Raw genomic sequence first — 23,172 nt, forward strand, 5'->3', positions numbered from 1 at the left:
CAAACATATACTAACACATATTTACTCTCTTATACAATCCCTGATACAAGTTCACAATGATCCATACAGTCACTCACACATTCACTGGCTCTTATGCACAGTTATTTATATATGTCAACTCTTACATGTACTGTGTTTTACATATGTTGTTACTTTGACATGTAGCACTGAGATATCCATTCATTCACCAATACACTCATGCACACAGTCAACCGCCCATACAGCTGTTTTCACATGCACTTTTGAACCCATACATCTACTGAATCAACTGCTCACACATCTATGCACAGAGTCACACACCTCTCAGCCACCCCCACACACACACTCAGTCTCCCATACAAATATTTGGGCAACCAATCAATAACCCATATAGTTACTCATATAGCTACTGATCAACAAATGCAGCAGTTTACAGAACTACAGTAATAATGATGCACAAATTAAGACAGTTTAGTCACTAACCCATGCACTCAGGGAGACACATTTAATCATTCTCTCATACAGTCAGTCATGCACCTACTAAATCCTTCATCCAAACATTTATACATCCACTCATTCTTCAATATGTAAGACATATTTTAACTTTACAGAAACATACAGTCACTGGAAGTTGTCATTTGAGATGTTATCAGTGATGTCATTTGAGATGTCATCAGTGATGTCATCAGTGATGTCACTGACCATGTCATGAATGATGTAATATGTGACATCATCAGCAGTGGGTTGCGGGTGCGCGATATATAGTTATTGCATCTAACTATATATGTGCGAATTTCTATGGTTTTGTGCGAGTAAATTAAGGTTTTGTAAATGCTAATCCCTAACTATATATGGGCTAAAACCTATGGTTTTTTCAGTGAATATATATATATATATATATATATATATATATATATATATATATATATATATATATATATATATATACACATATACACATACACAGTGGTTACAGTTGCGGCTCCTCTACTATGGCGATCTAGAATCACCCCCCTGATTTTAAGCAGTGCAAATAAAGGAAGCATAAAATGATAATAACTTTGAGTTGTTGCTTTGCGAGTGGGAGGGGCTGCTCTGCTCTTGGAGGTTTGCCCATTGCTAAGGGCACATGACTGTTTGGCCGGCAGTCATGCGCATATTCCCTGTTCTCCACGCAGGCTGCATTACAGCCTGTGTGGAGAACATGCCCAGGCCCCCATTCCCTGGCTGAGCGTCGAAGTATGACGCTCAGACAAAAAAAAAAACGCTGCGTTGCAGCGTTGTGATTGGTCAGGGGAGCCTGGCTGTGCTTCCTGTTCCTGGAGACTGACAGAGGAGAGAGCAGGAGCAGAAACGTCGGACCCAGCTGTGCAAGGAAAGTGTTGATTAAAAAAAATATATACATTGCACCCCCCCTCTCCCATGCCACTGATTGTTAAGTTATAATATGTATGGATTTCGGTGTAGAAAATATATACATACTTACCTGTTGATATTTGGATCTTTGATATTGTGGTCACAATATTGTATGACCTCAATATTCCCTTGGGTTTTTTTTTCCCCAAGGTCCAATGATTACCCTGCTTGGCACCTTTTCTCACGTTTGACTATACCCAATAAAGTTGATATCGGTATAAGATGGATATATGAACGCAGCATGTATCCCTGACGGTCGTTCCAAAGTAGCTTAGTTGGAGTTTGGCATCACTTACTGAGGGGCAATTTGGGTGGCTCTTCTCAGAGCCCCTACCAGTCTATCTGTGACGGTAAGTTCATCTCCACATGCTACTAGTTGGTCACCAAGGGCGAAATATGAGGACACCAAAAAAATATATATATATTCCCTTCTGGATATTCTGAAACCACAACAATGGCATTTAATAAGAGGCCTGCAATAAATGTATTTTCTTAGTGGTCCTAGTGTCCCAAAAATGGTGGCATCCCAGCCAAACAGATCCTATGGAGTGTTCCAGCAGGTACGGGATATCCACATTGTCAATAAAGTAATGAATTCAGACAGAATAAGTGGGAGATATAAATAAATATGGGATAACATTCGGACAGTTTTCTGAGGGAACAATGCATTTCCAGGGAAGCACAGGTGGAATGGATAGTCCTGGGACTGGAATTATTTACTAATGTCACGTTTTTGAAAACTTAATAGGGCTTCTGATTGCAACTTTGCCCTTGATTCCTCACAGATAAGTTGAAATGGGGGATAACATATTTTCAAAGGACCACATTAAGATTGCAAGGGGGAGAAACCTTAAGGGAGAAAACGCTTTCTTAATCCTTTTAAGAAGTCTTTCACTGCTGGGAGTTAGAAAAAATAGGTTTCTAAGGGACTTGTACTATAGGCAGCAATAGCTGCCAGATACAACTTTTTAAAAGAAAACTGCAGCCTTAAGTACAGTTTCCTCTCAGCATCTGGTTGGACTACTGTTTTTCTGGATAAACCAAATACAGAATATCTTCCATTTGAAGGAATAAGCTCTTCTAGTGGATGTATGTTTTGCTTCTTTCAGAATTGTCATGTAATCTTGCAGAAAGTTTATGAGAACATATTGCATGAGTTCAGGAACTAAGCTGTCAAGTTTAGTTACAGAAGGCTGGCATGTAGGATCTGGCCCCCAAACTTCGACAGGAGAGTTGGTCTGCTCGGCGGTTTCTTGTGGGGACATGCAGATAGGTGCAGCAGATCAGTGTCCCGTTATAGCTGTGGCGACTTCAGAGCAATAAGGATCATCATTGCTCTGTTGCAAGTTAGTTTGAGGATTACTGATGGAGTCAGCAGGATTGGAGGAATGTGTAGAAAAGTTTCTTTGACCAACTGATAAAAAGATTTTGCCCCAGACTGCCTACGTGGAAATACCTGGAAGCATAGTTTCTGCATTTATGAGTCAGTCTGTGTTTGGAAATCCCCATTCGCAAATACCATTGCGTAACATCATCATCGTTTGATGTCCATTTGTGATTCTCCAGTAAGGCTCTGCTAACAGACTCTGCTTCTGCATGTTGTACACCAAGTAGATACACTACGCAATTCCTCACAATTATACATTTCCAAATTGCCTGTGCTCCTAAAGACTGAACTCTGGATCTTGTGATTTCCCCCTTGTTGATAAAATGCATCAACATTTTATTGTCTGTTGGAACAAGTTAGGATAGCCCTCAACTTCAGTGCTGCATAAACTGAATCCGCTGACTCAGCTTTACAAGGTTTGCTTTGACCACCACATGTGACATGAGAGCACATAGTTCAATGCACTACACTTGAATGTGAGAGATAGGTTTTTGTTGGCACGCAGAACTCCACCCAATACATTGTTGAAGTGGCATCAATGCTTTGGGGTTATTAACAGTCCCTAAACATGGATCCAGTCACACCATAGTGATCAGCATCAACCCTTTTTAATTCTCATCAATCACACACGCAAGATGTGCAATGAGAAAGGCACTTCAACTAAGAAGTGCGTTTTTGCACCCTGCTGCTCAACACATCAAACATACCGACACAGAATACAATTAAAACAGAAGAAATACATATTGTGAACAAAATTAAAAATGTTTTTACATTTCTAACATGGTGAAAATGTCATCTGAAATCCTAACACCCTAAAACCTTTTATCTGTGCGCTACGGTAGTAGAGCATGGAAAGTAGATAACTAGCAGAAATATTTTCTTAGGGAAGATGAGCACAATACATACCTCGTTTACAGCATAATGCTATAATTATCAGGAGTCAGGGAAGTTGTGTTCCCTGAAAAAGATAAACATCATCAACTCCTCCCTGACTCAGTATCAACTTTCAGTACAAAAGTGCTATACAGCAGCTGCATATCTGCCAAGCAGGATCGTCTTCTGGTCTAGCAGTATCTTGTTTGCGATAATCTGGGGCAAAGGACCTCTCCTGACAGGTGGGTCAAGTGACTGTCTTTTTATACTGTATCTTATCTGAGATGGAATTTGCAATGTCACAGTAGAAATTTTTCTTTTAACCAACAAGCATCAAGGTGCTAGTCTAAGATGCATTCCTTTAAACATATAAAGAAATAGTACAACAATTCAGACTACACTATTTTGACTATTCTTTGTTTGACCTTACAATTAAGATAACAAGGCTCCAAACTGATGTTGCATCAGTAGTTCTGTTGATGTCTATATTTAAACGACATGACACTTTTTGGAAAGCTAAGGACAGATGACATCTGTGTCAAAGGCACACATGATGATTTTGCGGAAATGCAGAAAATGTAGATGCTGCATACTTAAAATGGAGTTGGGCCTTATTTCTTTAGGCCATCAGTAGGTTGGTGTGGTGAGTCTCCTGTTCATCAGACTACATTTCCATACCTCGTAGTGAAGCATCCATCACAATGGCTGGTTCAGATGAAAATAAACACCCTATTGGAGATTGGATGAATGGTACAATCAAGGAAGAGACTTGCATGCAACCTGAGAAAGGCATTTTGTTTTCTCAACTGCTTGAGAGCTGTCACTGCTCGCATTCCAGGCATCATTGTAACAGTCCTATTTGTCATTAGGCACAGGGTACCAGAAATATGCAGAATGCCATTGAGTCCAGAAGTGATAAGATATGGCGGGCTGTCTGATGGCTCATCGTTCAAAGCCTCTGACACTTCAGATGCATACATCACAGTCTCTCCTCTGAAGGGTGCACAATTGGCACTTTGTGTCTAGAGTCACTCCTAGATAATGGATGATTGGACCAGGACAGCCAAACCATCGGAGTCATTTGCTCAGAGTCCCAAGCAGTAAAGAACGGTGACTTCTGTGTTGTAGTGATGTTGGGATTTCTGAATAACAAAAGCTTTATTAGCAAATTTGCTTGGTTGGGGGAGATGTTTATTTTCATCTTTCTGTGGTGTGACTACTGCTATGCACTTTGAACATGCTTGTAGAGCCGACAGAATACCAAAATGCATGACTCTGTATTGAAAGTTATGATTCCCACCAAAAACGTTATACATTTTCAATGACTTTATATATTGAGTGTGTGAAAAATACATCCTGTAAACATATCGCATACTTCTAATCCTGTTATGCGCTGTCTCCTACTGTAAGGACTCCTAGAATGTCCTCTTGGAGTTAAGGATCTTCTTCCTGTAGCATGGGCATTTCATTGGAACATAAGAGCCTGGAGACTCCTCAGGACGGTCAAAACATCCTGATGTATTCTGAATCCTGTACACGCTGCACCCTCCTCTTCATCTTGTAGACCCAATGCACAGACAGATAGAAAGACCGACTGGGTGTTGTCTGTTGATGTTGAATGCCTCATCACATCAATGGAGTTTCCAGTGTCGGCTTCCCCTGTTTGTTCCTTTCAACAGTGAATGACTTCTTAAGGGGGAATCAGCGGTTGACGGTCAACATGGCTCTACCACTGAATGACTGTGCTCACATTTTTCCTAATGAGAGATTTCTTTGGGTTTCCCTTGCAAGGGGGCTTGGAAACAGTGAAATGAGCTGTAGTATAAGATCACACTCTCCGCATCACTCGGATATTCCTGATGTTGACTTATCACGATTGTGCTGGTCTTTCTGTAGTCCTTGTAAGCAGATTTTCTAGCTGCTCTTCAGCATTGTGTGGACATCTTCTGACAGGAAAAACAGGAGTCAGAATAATGAGAGCTGGTTAGGCACACCGAACAGACTTTAAGGGGCTTGTGTGTGCTTTGTGTCTCCCACAAGAAGGTCAGTACACAAAAAGGGAAACCATTTTGTGAAAAGAAAAATTGGTTTCCTGCTAGGAAACAGTATAAAATACATTATGTCTTTGAAGATGTCGAGTGAAGACGCTTTTTGAAGGGTTAGAAAAGTGTTCCAAGACATAAAAAATCACAAAAAGCTCTAGATCAGTGCTCTAGGACTCTGTCAGCTAAATACTAGCAGAGCCCAACAGATAAAATTATAGCTTCCATCACCAATTATTTTAATTTTATCATAACCAACTTTATTGAAGATTTTGCAACAAGACATATTATAACTGTTCAGGAAAGTTTGTTGTACATGCCCAATAGTACAACAAGCCCAGTCATTCACATTGCAAAACATTACAAGGTCAAATCGACAAACCATAATAGCTACACCATGTCCTGCATATTCAGCTATGCTTCTCAGGGCAGCTCAGGGTCTCAAAAATCATTTTCTTCTGGTGAGCGCAACAGTCCATCCCCATACAACAACAACCAACAGTCTGTTTTTGCGGTTTCCAGGCACGAGCTGCGTCCCGTTTGGTGACCAAACAGGCCACCCCTAAAAAGATTTGCTCAGTCCTGGTGCCATGAATCTTCTCCCTCAATCCCAACTGCACAATGCGGGGGGTAATTTCCAGAGTGCGGCCCAGGACAGGAGCAAACACTCATACTAATTATTTCTTAGTGAAAATAAACTAATGAGGGCAAGTTATTGCAACCTTAGTGATAATCGTTGTGTTTTACGCCCCTTTACGCAATGAAGGAAGGCTCTGAGTACCACATACTAGTGATATAGAAGAGGACATACTAGTTATTTTGGGAGGTCCGATTAACTGAATGAATTTATATGGATCACTGGAAGGAATAGTAAAGACTGCGCTTTGAATTTATTTCATTTTTTTGTGTTACACAATGTGTCTTATTATATTGGCTATCATTTAACATATTAAATTATGTTCATTCCAGAAATAATTGTTTAATGTAACAGGACATCAAAAAGGTACAGTAAAAATGTCACAAAAGTAATTATGAGTAAATGTACTAGTATTCCTGCAGTCCTTCACATGCTATTAAATTCCTTTGTGGTTTGTGAATTGGCTATTAAACACCTAAAATGATAATATTCACATACTATTAGTAGACACAGAAAGGAATGTGTTTTCTTTGTACTTTTACAAATACAGAGTAGGACGTTTTGGAGACAATTCACAAAGGGATTCATGCGTATTTGTAATATTCCTGTAGTAATACTTCACTCATGAACTCCTTTGTGAAACAGCCCCACAATGCTTAGATTATGGCGGGCAATGCTCACGCACCTATGTCTTTACTTTTTAAAATAGTTGAGAGAAAAATAGTTTAAAATAATTCCCACAATTTACATAGTAATTTTACTGGGAGGAACCCTCCAAATGATCACACTATACTACAGAAGAAGCATCATTAGATAGACATTGCCTACAGGCAGTTTTATCATTCTTTTGTGCAGCTTACAAAATAGCACCAATTGAATAAGGTGATAGATAGTAGACGTTTGGAAGTAATTTAGTTACTTTTTCATACCAAATAGACATGTAGATGACACTTCATAGAAATGTTTACCCATTTCATAATTCCAAACTGGCAAGCTTATATTTTTAGGATGCAAAAAATCTTTTTTTTTTAATCAATTTTTTCCCCCAAAAAAGAATAATAAGAAAAATGTTACTAACACGGATTAACATATATGAACAAAACCACCACCATTTTCTTTACAACCAAAGGAAGCTCACATTCCTAGAACTAAGAAGTTTTTATGATTTGAGTCCCTACAACTCTGATATTAACGACAAGAGCAACTAAAATGTACTCTTTTTTACTTCACTGCAAAAACAGATTGTCTGTGTAAAGGTACTGATTTTCCATTCTCGGCAAAAATACTTTCTCTCAAGACACAATTAAGCCACTATGAATCCATTTATCTACATGGAGCAGTAATTCTTCCAGTTCATTAACCCTTTCACCTTTATAAGTTTGTTTTATGTGTCAGTTTACAAATTTCTAATTCCTTAACTTTTTGTCGGGCACTAACTAGCTTTGCACCATATTACTACCAATAATTAGCTCATTCTAAAACTCTTTACTCTCTGAGAAAATACGAGTTTTTGAACGGTATTTAACAAAGATTTGAGAAGAAACATGTTCAAGGTGCTTACCATAACACACGAGGACAGTAATCTAGGGCATTCAAGCGCAACAAATGTGTCCTGGTACTGGCTCTTTCTTCTAATGAAAGTGAAACTGTGTATTCCAGAAAGTGAATCCAAAACTGCTATTCAATTGTTTCTTTAAGAAAGCTACTTCAGAACTGCTGACAAGCCCTCCTAATCTCGCATTGGGATGGTGGTAATGATCTGCTCCATTAACCCCCAGACACCACACTGCCACCTATTAAGAGGCTCCCACACACATCTTATCCCGGGCCTGAAAAAATATGACTGCATCAACCCCATTGTAATGGAACTCAATTGGTTCCCCTTGCCGGCCCGCACCATCTTGAAAACGAGCAGCATCATTTACAAAGCCATCACGACAAGAACTTTGTAAAAATGGTCAGCATCTTGCAGATAAGCTGACCACCTCTGGTGGTTCTCGTCTCACCTACAGCCGGGACACCATTAGACTAGACTAAAAAATGAAGAAAAACAGGCAATTGCAATGCAATAGGTCTCGCATTTGTTAGAGTTTGAGCTATTGGCATTGTAAATGACAATGTCTTTTATTTATGTATTTTTAAAAGCTGCAGGCAGATCCGAAAATACGCATTTTTGCTGCCAGCCTTGCTTTTCATAAGTCCAAAGTGCATGTTTACGCACTGCTTGCAGGTTTTCAAAGCACATAAATAAAAGGCATTGTCATTTACAATGGCAATAGCTCGAAATCTTGCAAATGTGAGACCTGTTGCATTGCAAATGCTTTTTGTTTCAGGTTGTAGCAAGGGCAGAGTTTGAGAAACTGCAGATAATAAAAGGCTGTTTCCTGACCAATCGCAAACCACTGTACTATCTCCAAGTTCCCTAGAGCAAGTGAATGACTGGCAGGAACTTTTCTAGCCAATATACTGACATGATGAGGTCCCGCATCCAATCCAGGACCATCACGTTTTCTTCATCATAAAAAGTATATGGTGTTGCTTACTTGACAGGTTGTGAGTACAGTGTCACGCAATGGCTGTTCACCATAGCTTGGAAGCTTGGGAGTACGTTAATGGCAGAACAGCAAAGTTTTGTTATGACTGGATGCATGTGTAATTACTGTATTTTAGTCTGTGCTTATATATAATGATTCCTGTCTATGTGACATTCAATGTGATAGTGCCACGGACAACAGATTATCAAAAGTTGATCATCCCAAGTATCCCCATGTTAGGCATGAGAAACCAAAACATTTCTGGCTTTTACTTGCTTTTGCGTTTTGTCGGTCCTGCTTGTAAAAACAGCAACATTGTTCCCATGCTGCCAGTTAGACATGGATCGATGCGGCCCAAACCTTAGAATACCCCAATATTGAAAAGATCTCATTTTACAATTGCTGTATAAAGTGTCCTAATCAAAAGGTTGGATTTCTTCATAGTAAACCCCACGACGCTTAATGCAATTAGTAATAACATCGGAGCTTCTGCATTTTTCCACCTTTAGACTGGGAGGAAGGGCAGAGATGTGTGTGAGCGTCCATTATTCTCCGGGGTCGGGGGAAGGAGAATCCCAGCCATCTCCAGCTTGTTTGTGGGAGGCACAGCTAAAGGAGCTTCTGGTGACAACGTCCACGACGATCAGAGAAATGACAGATATTGTGATAAAACTCCAGAAGAGCCCCCGCCCTCCATACACACACACAATGCTGAAATAACGTGAAGGAAACATCAGCCTTAGTACCCTGAAACGTACACCCTTTATGGATTTGCCACGCATTTCACTACCAAGAAAAGTGCATTTGCAACAATATTTTTTGATTTATGCGTTTTTATATAGCGCTGACTTTACCCGAAGGTGTCAGAGTGCTTTACAATCGAACTAGTTACATTACATCAGGACTTCGTAAATTTGTACATTATGTAATGAATCACTTTTATTCTAACGCACGCTAAAACCTTTGGATAAGGTCTGCACTACATTAAAATACATAAATGAATAAAAAGGCAAATGAGATCGAAAGCTACAAATGAAGAAGGAGGCGCCCACAGAAGGATACGGGGGATGGCAGCAGGAGTGAAAAGATTGCACCGAGAGATCGACATAGAGAGGATAGCAATTAGTGGGAGAGAAATGAGAACGTGGGGTTAAGCAAAGGAAGGTAGATATAAAAGAGAAGGTGCAGTCAAAAGGAAAGGGGGAATTCAGAGACATGAAAAAATAATGTCATCGCGATCGCAGAAGAGCAATGTTTTACTTATGCTGAATGTATTATCTTGTTCTGTCCTGTTTTAAGCTCACTGGCTACGCGTCGCCACTTCCAGTGGCTATCCGGTACACTAAACTCGCTATGCGCCGGCACAATCTTCCAGGCTCCAGTGCTCTCAATTTGCACCATCGCGGAGAAAGCACACCGTACTGTTCGAATCCTACTTCGCCAATCATAGAGACTCATGATGACTTTGATGGACCTCAAGCACAAAAATCACAGTAGACAAGGGCAGCGTCCAGCGAATGCTGTGTGCTGTGTGCGGTGACAGCCACCATTGTCAAACTAAAAGCACACATGGCATACTGAATACATTTTTTATTAAATGAAAGCGCACCGAAATGAAAACAAGAAGTGGCTGCTCTTGTAAATTAAAAAACATAAAGACGCATGGCTGCTAAAGTGAAAGCAGACCGTGTTGCAAATTTAAAAAACTCATTAGTAATAATAATATAAAAATGGGCGGTGTTCTGCCCCGTCGTGGGTGGAATAGGGGAAAGATCATTAAATAAAATAGTGCTCACCGATTAAATAAAGCAGACCGAGTAACACCACAAGAAAAAAGTCCAGTACTCATGGGAGGTTACAAATGAAGACAAGGCGGTACTAAGGAGGGACTAACAAGCCTAATAATGAATGAGAAGCCAGCATTTAAGAAGGGACAATAACACAAGCCAATGACAAATATGTCCGGAGAGTGGGCGGGGCTTCAAGTGGATACTCCAATGAAGCATGGCTTGCAGAGCAGCGCATGCGCTGCCCAATCTAGACCTAAAAACAAGACAGAAGACTGTTTTCATGTATGCATCCTGGATGTGAAACACCATCCACTTGCCCATCAGAAGTGTCCCAGCTCTACTCCAATTTAGGAAAGAGTTGTAGGCACACATCTTTAAAGAACACTATATCACAATGCATTAACAGTCCATAAACCAGCAGCCTCTCTTATCTGCTCGTTGGCGTTATGCTTGTCTTTGACCCTTTTGGCTAGGTTCCAACAAAAGAAATTCCACATACAGACAACCATTCCAGGAAATACATTTTGTAGAATCTCTTCAACAGCACTTTGCTTCCATGAGGTCATCTTACCTATTTGATACTATTGATGCCACATGTGTAGATATGGAGTGTGAATGCTAGTTTGCTCAGCTATTTATGAAACCCACAAGCTGCATCACTGCGCCTGTTCATCTGAGCTGGAGAGCCTACTCCCGCTTAGTTGCTATATTGCAATTGATTGTGGTGTGAGTTACTCTTGCAAATGTATGTGGTAGCCATGGTTATATCAAGAACGTGGTTAAAATGACTTACCTGAAATACTGCCAAACCAACTCCGTGAGCAGACACATTAATTTCCAAAGGCTGTGTAACTTCAATCTATTACAAAATAAAATTACAGTTAAAGATTCATTAGTAAAACGTCAATGTCTTTAAAATCATTGTTGCTAAATATTATTTTTTCAATAACCCACTTCACCTGTTTTTTCTGAAAAAGGAACCGGTTTACATCATCCACTTTAAATCCCACAGTGTTGTTCGGATCTGTTCCACTCACAAAAACACTCATTTCTGTTGTCCCAACTGTTGCCAAAGAGGCTATGGTAGACAACGCCTCCAAAGCCAGTATTGTATCCTATGGACAAAACACAGTGTTAATAAACTTAAGCACGTGTTTTTTTTTTTAAATAATGAGTTATTTGAGGTTTCCAAAACCAAATAGGCAAGTAAAGACTCTGTGCAACTGGAAATGCATTTCCTAGTGCTCTGTGCAGCTAATATGGGGGTGAGATATTGCATTCGGAAGGGTTGGTGGGGCCTACGACTCCTCATAATGTTAATCTGTTACTCAAAATGCTCTCGCCTAAAGTTAAAATTTGATATTCATATTCCGCATAATATTTCAATCAAAAAATATCTATTTCGTCTGAAAAAGACCATAAAAGTGCAAAGAACATAGATACTCAGAGTACACCAATGAAACAAACATTTTATTGATGTATACTCTATGTATAGCAATTGAAACAAACAGGTAAAAATGGTTAAAAATTCAACGAATGCATATATTAATACAAAAATTAAAAACATGCATTAAGTAATGCAATATATAAAAAGTTTATGAACATCCCAAGTATACCTTATTTCTACTTCTACATTAAAATCTGTACACCCATATAAACCTTTTTAGCAGCAATCATAAACCTCCCTATGGCACACAGTATATCTAAGGTCCGCATATCAGTTATAAATTCCATAGCTTGGGGCCGATTTCTAATCTCATATTTTAAGAAGATTGGGCATAAAAACTGTTTCCGCCCAGTTAATACTTTAAAGCAACCCAATTGAATGTGCAATATATTGCTTTTAGTGTTTAGATCCCATGTACAATTTCCCTTCTTATCAATCATGACCATATTTATCTTTTCATTAGCATAATAAAAGTAAATTCCTATTCTTATTCTTAACACTTCTCTTCTCAGATGGCTATCTGGAAGTATATCCACGTACGGGTATCCTACTTCCTTTTTCCATGGATCAGACAAAGGGAACTGATTTTTTCTCATCAAGGTACTTTTTGTCACTGTCTCAGGATAATTCAGAGCCTATAGCTCTTGGCTCACCTTTTGTAGTCTCAATTTGTAGTTCTTCCATTCACAGCTTGATTCTCATCTTGCTTCAAACTTTTACCATAGTTTCCTTAATCTCCACCTTAGCCCATTTTAATTTACTCTGCAGTATTTCCTTTTTACACCACAAAGAGATCTTTTGCTCTTAACTCGAGGTTAGGCGCATCCAGTATGCTTATCAATGCCATACAGGCCATTGTATTCCATAAAACCAGTTCCATCTCTGTCCTTATAGACTGGATCATGGACGATTTAGGTAGTGACAGTAAATGTTTTAGACATTTGACCTCTTCAATATCTCATCTGTTTTTTCCACTTAGATATAGCAGTTCACTTCCAAATTGGAATTGTGGTGGGAACATGACTACAAAGGCTTTCAGAGCGGGCCATTCTGACATCTCCCCATAGTCCTTATTACATTTCTTAAAGCCATTAACTGTATCTCAATGATTCCAGATGGGTTTCCCATTTTAGTGACTTATTGAACCAGACCCCTAAATACTTATATTACTTTACAGTCTCCAGTTTGGTGGGGCCTAGGTACCAGCTGAACTTTGTTTTTTATTACCAAAGCACACACCGTTTGTTTTTTCCATATTCACTACCAATTGTTTGTGCTTACAGTATTCCGTAAATCTTTCTAAGTTTCTTTGTAAGCCTATCTAAGTCTTGTCTAGAATTACCAGATCATCTGCATAAAGGAGGCAAGCAACATGTTTGCCATCCATTTTATGGCTGCCACCCTTAGTTTCCCTTAAGATTGATGGCAAATCGGCAATAAACAGGTAGAAGAGAATAGGAGCCAGGACACACCCATGTCTTAGTCCATTTCCAATTAATATTTTTTCTATTAGGGTTCCCTTGGTGTCCCTGATAATTTGTACCCAGTTGGAACTGTGTAGCTCCTCGACTATAGTGAGGAGATACGTTGGGATATGTTTATGTTTATGTTTATGCAATTTTTAAAGCGCACAACTACCCGGAGGTAAATTATAGTGTAGAGAACCAGGTTTTTAATTTTTTCCTAAAGCTGATGAGAGTAGGGGCAGTTTTGATGTGAAGGGGGAGTGTGTTCCAAAGTTTGGCCGTGGAAACTGTAAAGCACCTGTCACCCCAGTTGGCCTTCTTTGTTTGCGGGACTTTAAGAAAGTGAGCAGAGGAGGAGCGAAGAGTTCTAGAATGTACCAGGGGACAGAGGGCTCTTCTAAGGAACTGTGGGCCCAAGTTGTTGACTGCTTTATATGAAATGCAAAGTGCCTTGAATTTTGTCGGGCTCCTGACTGGGAGCCAGTGGAGTTGCCAGATATATGGGGAAATGGATATGAACTTGGGAACTCCCAGTAAAATTCTAGCAGAAGCGTTCTGGACTAGCTGCAGTCTGTTCATGACTTTTTCCTGGGCATTTAGAAGGAGGGCATTACAGTAATCTATTTTGGAAAAGACCAAAGTGCTGATTAGAGTTTTGCCGGCTGAGGAGGGAAGGTATGGCAACAGTTTTTTGATCCTTTTCAGGATAAAAAAAGATGAAGAGACCACGGAGTCGACGTGATGATGAAAGGTCATTTTATCATCAAATATAACTCCCAGGTTGCGAACCTTAGTGACTGGTTGGGGTGGAACTCCCATCTCCGGTGGCCACCATTGAGGGGGCCAAGCAGGTTCCAGTTTCCCGAATGTAATCACCTCTGTTTTGTCAGAGTTTAATTTGAGACAGTTTGATGACATCCAGATACTGATAGCCCGCATTCCCTCTTGGAAATTTGCAGCAACTGAAGTGCCATCACTATGTACAGATAGCACCAGTTGTGTATCGTTAGCGTAAGTTGTGAGGGCAATTCCGTAAGATTTTATTACCCTCGCTAAGTCCGAAACATAAATGTTAAACAGAGTCGGACTTAGCGAGGAGCCCTGTGGGACGCCACATGGAAGAGTGAAGATGTGGGAGGTGAAATGGCCCATTTTTACTGTTTGTGGACGGTCAGCTAGGAAGGATGCGAGAAGTTCTTTCGCTTTGTTCTTAATTCCTATAGCTGAGACACGGTCGATCAAGATAACATGATCGACTGTGTCGAAGGCTGCAGAGAGATCTAATAGTATTAATACAGCTGCTCCTCCTTTGTCCAATGTCATCCTTATTTCATCTGCAGCTTTTAATAACGCAGTCTCTGTTCCATGACCCTGTCTAAACCCAAATTGGGTATCGTCCAGTAGATTATTATTGTCTATAAATTTTGATAGTTGTATGTTCATTGTTTTTTCAAAGATTTTAGCTGGGAACGGGAGACATGCATTGGGTCGGTAACTAGCAGAGAGAAGGGGATCGAGAGTAGGTTTTTTAAGAAGTGGCTTAATGTAAGCCTCCTCCAGACTGAAGGGTAGGTGCCCGTTGTGAACATAGCGTTACAGATGGACGTCAGGGTGGGGGAGATAGCTTCGGGAATAAGATTGAGAATGGCAGGCGGGCAAAGGTCTAAAGGTGATCCTGATTTAGTACCCGAAACAAGTCGATAGACTTGTTCCTCCGTGACAGCTTCGAAGACAGAGAAGCTGGATGTATTAGAATGTGATGGTAGATTGGTAGTGACAGTGGGAGGAGCGTGGGTGAAGGCTGAAAAAATGGCAGTGACTTTATCTTTGAAGAAATTAGCAATAGAATCACAAAGGGATTGAGTTCCATCAAAGCTGGGAGCAGGGGGGTTGGAGAGGTGAGTGACCACCTGGAACAGTTTTTTAGATGAGTTTTTTGCTTGGTTGATTTGGGAGGTATAGTAAGATGTTTTTTCGGCGGTTATAAGATCTTTGTATTTGGAAAGGGCGCTTTTGTACAGTTTTGTCCGTAGGATTATAATAGCGGCGCCAGTGTCTTTCCAAGTTTCTGCAGTGCTGTCTCTGCAGTCGAAGGGATTCCGAGAACCAAGGGGCCGAGGGGAGTTTTCTTCTACGATGGGAGGTTTTGAGGGGAGCTAGGTTGAGACAAGCCGTATTTAGGCTGTTAAGATAGTTAGTGGAGGCCAGTGAAGTGTCCTGTTCGGTAGTAGTAATGCGATCAAGCAGCAAAGCAGCAAGGTGAGGAGGAATAATATTTTTCCAGTCTCTAAAAGTAAAAGAAGAAGAAGATATAGGGGAAAGTGAAAAGGAATTCAGTCTTATGGAAAAGCATACTGCTGAGTGATTGGTCCATATAAGAGGGATCACCTTGGAGACCAGAATGTGGGGGTTGCTGGTAAATAACCCATCTAGGGTGTGTCCGGCTTTATGGGTGGGCTGATTGACAATTTGCTGTAGGCCGGCGGCTGCAAGATCGTTAATTAGTACCACGGTATCAGGGTCACAGATGGCTTCAAGATGGAAATTGAAGTCTCCCAGTATGGTAAAATGTGGCGCTCCTGCTGAGACCTCGATGAGGTTATTAAGAATGTTAAGAAATTTCAATCTGGACCCTGGGGGGGCGATAGAGAAGCATGATTGGTTACCGGAGAGGCTGATGGTAAAAGAGAAAGCCTCACACTCAGTGTATTTAGCATCTGCAATTTTGACTTTAAGGTGGTTCTTATAGATAATGGCTATTCCCCCTTCCTTTCTTTTGATTCTATCTAACCTGCATACGCAATAATTTTCTGGGTCAGCTGCTTTAAAATCTGGACCTGAGGAGTCATCACCCCAGGTTTCAGTAATAAACAGAAGGTCTAGGTTGTGTGACTCGATGAGATCTAAGATTTCGGTTTTGTGCTTAGGGACAGAGCGCGCATTGATAAGCGCTGCTAAGACCTGGGGAGTGGGATTGTAAAAGGGTAGCTAGACAACCAGTGACCAAAGACCCTTTTGTGTTGCCCGGCGGTGTCGCCTCTATTACCCACAAAATATTAATTAATGAAGAAGCAGGCGCTGGAGACTGAAAGGCAGGAAACGAGGGTTTATTCTCTCCGGAGGAGAACACATCAATTCGGACAGCAAGTATCGTCACGAGGTGCTCTAACCGCATCTCTGAGGCCTGGCCTCTTATACACAGGTTTATTGCTTTATTACATGAAACACATATTTGTCAATACTTTGATGTTCGGAAAGGCATCCTAGAAATCCCCGCTTCAAGCCTGTTCCCACACGTTTACAGTTGAAATTCCCCACCCGGTCACAACAGGTGATGATTATCGCGCAGCTGGACATTCCGCCGATTCACGGAATGTGTGGAGTTGATCGGATCTCATGGGGTGAAGGGTGTTCGATCGACTCGAGGGTCCTTTGATAGGGGGAAGCTTCCTACTGTACGGGGGTGTGATAAACAGTATTCGTAGGGCCAGGTGGCGGCCTGGGAACAAGGGAGACAAACGGGCACACACAGGAAAAGGGGTTTGTATCAAAGGACTTGGGACCATGAAAGAGATGAAGGGAGGTGTCACGCTGGGGACGGGATGGGATTCCTAGGCAGAGCTGCGCTGAAGAGGGGTTTATGACCCGAGGCATATGAGAGCGAGGGGGGTTGTCAGCATGCGGGGGATGCCTGCGGGGCTAAGAGAGAGAGAGAGACGCGCTGGCTATCAGCGAGGGCAGGGAGGCCATGGTGCTTAAAATGGCTGCCGCTTACGCGCACGACATGTGAGAGCGGGGGTGATCAGTGCGTGGGGGTGCTTGTGAGGGTGAAGAGCCGTGCTGGGGGTCAGGGGTGTGCAGAGGGTGGTTCTGATCAAGGCAGCTAAAGTGGAGGGGGTGTGCGACAAAGAGTGTGGCATCGGGGCAAAGGGAAGATGGCGCAGATAATGTTCACCAAACCGTATTAATTTTCCACAGTCCTCCCTTTAACATTTCTAAGACATCTAGCTGGCCTGTTTCCTATCTATGTCTACTGCGGTGGTCATAAGTAAGGAAGTGAAAAACCCAGGCGAAGGAACTGTACATAAACATCGCATTTTAAAATCTTTTCATCTTAGTGGCGGGCTCATCGTTAAGCTCGTTGCAGGAAAGTCATAGTAATGCAATATCAGACAAAAATTATGTAGTGAGAGCGTTGGGTACAGATCATAGATGCTTATAGTCATAGGAACTGATAGGTTACCACGTAAGTAAGTTCTTTTTGCACTCGGCTGGAGCATAGTCAATTCAATGGCGGTTGGGAGAGAAATGAGGCATAGTAAAAACAATAATCAGGGTTTCCAGTGTCTTGTGGTCGTGGACCATTATTAGTGAGTTCTCAGCATTCTTTGTCATCTTCTGTTAGCACTGTTGAGCATCTGCATTACAATTCGTTCTTTAGTAGGAATGTCCATGTGGGTTGAGCCGTTGGAGGTCTGCGGGCAGGAGTGTGTCTTTGTTTTGTTTCGCCAGACCTCGTGGGAGAAATATGTTACGGTTTTTTGGAGCAGGTGCATTTTCTTCCATAATCCAGAGCGTGGCCATTAGAAGGAGACAGAAAAGGATTTGTGGTGAAGGGTGCAATTGTCTTTGAGTTGTGGAGTCTGTCTGTTCTTGGGTCTTTGTGGTGGGTATTTCCTGTTGCTTCCATCATCTTCAAGGTGCTCGGTAGCGGGCAGAACCACATACTTCGTTTAGCTTCTCTTTGGGGTGACCCTTGGTGGTGTTTAGGTTACCGTTCTGAGATTTAACACAGTTCGTGGTCTACTTAGTCGGAGCTCCCTCCCTTTTGACGCAGGAAATACCCTTCTCTGGATGGCACAGTAGGATTTAGAGGATGTTGAAAGTTCAGGTGGAGGGAGGGGGGTGTGCGAGTAGTCCTTATGGTAGGTCGGAGGAGGAGGGGATGGAGCAGGGCCAGATCGGGAACAGACCAGGGGGACGGAAAATTTAGACAGGCGGGTCCATAACCAGGTTCAGAAAGCGGGGACTTTTCGGCACATGTCGATCATAAAGCAGGGGCCTCAGTTCAGCCCTTTCCTTTCATTCTGCCAGAAACAGTGCCTCGTCCTGCGACTCCTTACTGCTGCGGTCTCGCCTTGGCCAATGTCGCTGATGTTCCACGATCTGCAGTCAGGCCGCGTGCTCCCACATCCGGTCTCTTTCTCCTCCGACAGTGGTACCCTTAAATGAATTTGGAAAGACAGTCCTTAGAGATTCGGCAGAGGAAGGTAATCACATAAATCTATTTCTCTCCCAACACTAAGCAACTGGGTAAGCATCCGTTACATTGAGGTTTTTTGCAGCCAACGTATAAATAATTGATGATAGGTTTGCTGGGTTCCCTACAGCTTTCCTTCGTTACTATTTCTTTGGCGTTTTGTTGGTATTACATTCATTGTCGTGGAACGAAGTCTGATACTTATTCATTGCATTTTATCACAGTCACGTCAATTCTTCTGGCAGAGACCCACTTTCCTAGTACGAGTCCTACGAAGCCTATGCCATTCTTCAGGGCTTTGTATTTTACGAAAAAGTGCAACGTGCTATTCACCATAGTCTGATAGGTATCTTTCTGAGGAATGAACATAGGCTAAACAATTTTTCATTATATCAATGCATCCTATCTTTCGGCTAAACAGTTTACTTTCAACAGGGTTTATTTGCAACAAGTTCTTTCATTTTTGACTTAATTCTAACTTCGCAAACATTATTCTAAATTCTACATAGTTTCTTACAACCTGGCTACTTTATTAAAAAATTCGGGGCTTGCGATGACTATTCAACTCATCCTTGGGGTGAGCGAGGTCTAATGGAAAACAACTAGGAATATAGCGAACTGGGGCAAGGGACATTTTTCAAACTCTCGTCCAGGGCAGCTGATACAAAACTGGGGGCATTTTGGGAAAACGGGGATGTCTCGATCACTTTTACTGTTTGGGTATTGAGATAGTTTCGGGACGGGGAAGGTCGCGTTTACCAGAGACATTTTTATCATGGATGCCACTGACAAGTAGTTCCCTCAATATGGGTCAGATTAGGGAACCTTAGTCGTCTTACCTGTCCCTTTCTTTTCGGCCAATCTAGGTTTCATCAATATTTAGCAGAAAAGGAGAGGTAGCAATGTGGTATCGATGTAATTTTTATTTAGGACAAATTTGTGCAAATAATTGTGGTATTTTGGAGCCAATCAGGTAGTGCACCAGGGGTAGTGGTTCGCCACTTAGGTGCCAGTCGCTAGGAAGAGAGAAAGTGTGGAGGAGAGGGAGAGAGAGAGAGAGAGAGAGAGAGAGTGAGAGAGAGAGAGAGAGAGAGAGAGACAGATAGAGAGAGAGAGAGAGAGAGAGAGAGATCAACAATAGGCTAAACAGTACACGTGTGACATGGAGAGTGGCTGTGTACTAGTTAGGCTATTCAGTGCATTACCCAACATGAGACATTTTGGGTTTGTGTTAGAATGTAGAAAGCATGCAGTTTGGGACGGAAGAGCATTAGGCCGGGTACATTAAGGACATGCATTGAGATGGGGGTCTTTAGGTGCCATCTTGCAGTGTAGGTCCGTTTCATGTATCAGACATGGCGTGGCTCCAGATCTTTACTATACCCTAGTCGTGATTCCAATTTAACCTGTAGAGGGAGAAAAAGGAAGAAAGGGAGGGGGAACAACATTCGAGCATATCAGATGTACGGGCACGAAAGTTCTTTACTTACCACATACTCGTCTTATCTCCTCGGGATATAATCCCTAGGGTCTTGGTTTCTGAAGTTAAGGGGGGGGGGCAGTGTGATAGGTTGTTCATGGGGGTGGCATTATAGATCGTGTGTAGGGAAACGCTAAAAAGAAATCAGAGGCGCCTAGCGCGAGGTATCTGGTTTGTAGATGTATCTAGCTATCGGGATCCTTAAATCATTCCCAACGCTGTGATGTTCTAAGGCATATCAGTTCTTCGGCCAACCCTGTCCCTTAGTACCTTTGAGCATCATACCTTTATCACACCGCTTCACTTTACCCGTACTCAGAAGTCGAGGTCCTTCTTCATGCGTTAGTTCCTGAGCCTAGTCGCATATTTGGAGGCAGCGTATCATACCTTAGATTCGATCATCAATCTGGGGCCAAACAACCATTTTCTAATAACCTTAAAAAGAGAGCAAAACGGTTGCGCACAGAATAGCCCTCCCGCCAATTCCCACATTTACAAAAGTATGCGATACCTGTTCACAGTTTGGAAAACCTTTATTTGCATAATCGTTCAGTAAGTAAATATGTGAGTGCAATCGTATTTGGCCGGACACGACGATGGCTGAAGCACATACAGTAGGGGGGCTATTTTTGCAGTATTTTAAAAGCATTGAAAAACGTCTACTTAGTTATTTGTAAGAAACTAAAAATGTCTATTAATAATTGAGGGATCAGAGGGTATTTATTTCATAAATTGAAACACAGTCAGACTAATTGCAATCACATTTCCTAGATGTATACCGTGGGCGTGCGTCATAAGCTACGTTATGTATCGGTTACAATAAATATCATAATAAATCGTATATTGAAATCAACATTTTAACGGGATCCTTTCAAATGTTCGCCAAGTGAACCCTCCTCCCTTTTTCGTCAAGTGTACAAAGGTTCACATACATATCTCAGAACATCAAGTCTTGTTAGCTAAAGAACACCACGCGGTGTTCGTAAGTTCCTATTGATACCGGCGCCATTTTGGGCGATGCCGGGTTGGTTGCACCAGAGTCCCTTTCGGCAGTTCAAAAACCTGTGCTAAAAGAGGGGCTGGTAATGTGGACCGTCAATCAAAAAGGGGAGGGAGGTAGAATCTTCCTTACCGGGTCACGTTGAGGTTCAGCCGGAACTTACTCAAATCCGTTAGCCCACAATATTTTTGGATGATTCAGACTGAAGCTGGTGCTGACACGAGAGCACCACCATCTTGTGGCTATGTCGTGGTCATTTCATTAGTGATCAAGGCAGTTGTTCCCCACCGGAAGCCTGTAGGGGCCGAGGGCTCCTAGGACTCTGGTAGAATCTTCAAAACTGTGGGGATGTTGTCGGAGGTGGGGGCTCGTGCCCAGGCAGGCAAGCGCCCGAGTTGCAATACCGGACAAAGTTACTCCAGCGGCCTAGACCCGCCTTCCAGGGGGCCCAGACGCCATTTTGAGACCCTGCAGCAGCCGCCCTTCGTCGTGTCTTCAAGAGTGGTAGAGACTTCTCTGGGGCGAGAAAAATGGAGCACCGTGCCGTTGGAGCAGGACATTGGCTCGGGGCGCTAGGATGCAGCTGTGGCGCCTCTACCTGGGGAGGTGAGGGAGACTCGTTTGCGCCGCCTCCCTCTCCCAGTGCACCCCACGCCGTTCCTTCGAATCAGGGGTGTACATGATGACCACCCTACACCCCTGACTCGGTGAGTACTCTGGAGGACCATTCTATGTCCGGTGCTGCGCAGGTATGCCCATCGGACATTGTATGTTCTGCGCTACGGAAATAGGTCCGTCGGACATTGGATGTTCTGTGCTGCGGAAATAGGTCCGTTGGACATTGTATGCTCGGTGCTGCGCAGGTGTATCCGTTGCCCGGCTGGAGGATTTCGGCGCCGGGCCGGGGCTGGGAAACCTCCTACCTGTGGAGGTGGAAGAGGCTCGTCCGCGTCGCCTCTTCCTCCCAGCCCACCCTGCACCAGTTCAGCGGAGGAATTTGCGATGGCCGGACCAGGAGATACGAGGGAGGGGGTCATCTGCATCCGCCCCCTCCCTACTCGTGGCCCGGGGGACGCCGCCTGTATATTCTCGCCGGCGACCTATTTGGTCTATGGCTGTCGGCAGGCCCCGCCCCACACGTGCTGTGTGTTTCACCTTCCGGATGGGCAGGACCGTTGACCTGTTACATTTTGGGAACTTCCGGAGTGAGCGTAATATGTTTTGTATTGCTCCTATTAGTACAGTTTTACTTGAAAGAATGTTTTACTAGTTTTTCTATTTATCGTTGGTCGTGTGTTATTTTTACCGTAATTAAATCTTAAATTATATAACAGAGATTTGGCTTCCTTGAGTCCTTTTTTTCTAACGGGGCGTTGTCTACGCAGGCCTGTAATTGCTTTTGTTTTTCAGAGTGGGGGGGGGGGGCAGAGAATAATCAGTCCCAGAACTCAAACATGTCGTTGAAATTGGTCTGACGAAATCTGTGCCATCGGGCATAATCAAACGTTGTAGTTCTATCTGTCTTGTCCGTGTTAGTCTGATTCGTCTTTGTCTCGCGCCTTTTCCCTTTCTGCAGGCCTGTTATTTCTGTCGGCCCTCCGCTCTTACCTATGTTCCGTAGAGTCGGGCATTGGGCTTTCCAGTGCCCGAGTCTTTTACAAAAAGCACATTGGTTCTGCCTTAAGTCTGTTCGTCCTGCGCGTAGTGTCGGGGGGTTACTTTCGGGTCGTTGTGTCTCGGGGTTGTCCTGTCGGTACGTCCCTTTACACTGTTCCCTTTTTGTGCCTAATCCTCGGAACTGTGTCGTCGCTGCCCCTTCCTTTGGCCTACCAGACGCTTGGAAGGTCGCCTGTCGCGTTTC

The 23,172-nt window shown here is 42.6% G+C and overlaps 1 protein-coding gene across 1 annotated transcript in view; it reads right to left on the reverse strand.

Moving 5' to 3' along the window:
- LOC147707491 (CD109 antigen-like) overlaps nucleotides 1-23,172 on the reverse strand; it is an 871,995-nt gene that overhangs the window by 91,602 nt on the left and 757,221 nt on the right. The window contains exons 28-29 of the mRNA XM_086926508.1: nucleotides 11,618-11,773; nucleotides 11,452-11,517 (exon numbers count right to left, since the gene is read on the reverse strand). Coding sequence (XP_086782634.1) covers nucleotides 11,452-11,517; nucleotides 11,618-11,773 — 222 coding nt within the window. The remainder of the gene's footprint in view (nucleotides 1-11,451; nucleotides 11,518-11,617; nucleotides 11,774-23,172) is intronic.

Source organism: Lissotriton vulgaris, chromosome 6 (assembly GCF_964263255.1).
Source record: "Lissotriton vulgaris chromosome 6, aLisVul1.2, whole genome shotgun sequence".
Classification (NCBI taxonomy): domain Eukaryota; kingdom Metazoa; phylum Chordata; class Amphibia; order Caudata; family Salamandridae; genus Lissotriton; species Lissotriton vulgaris.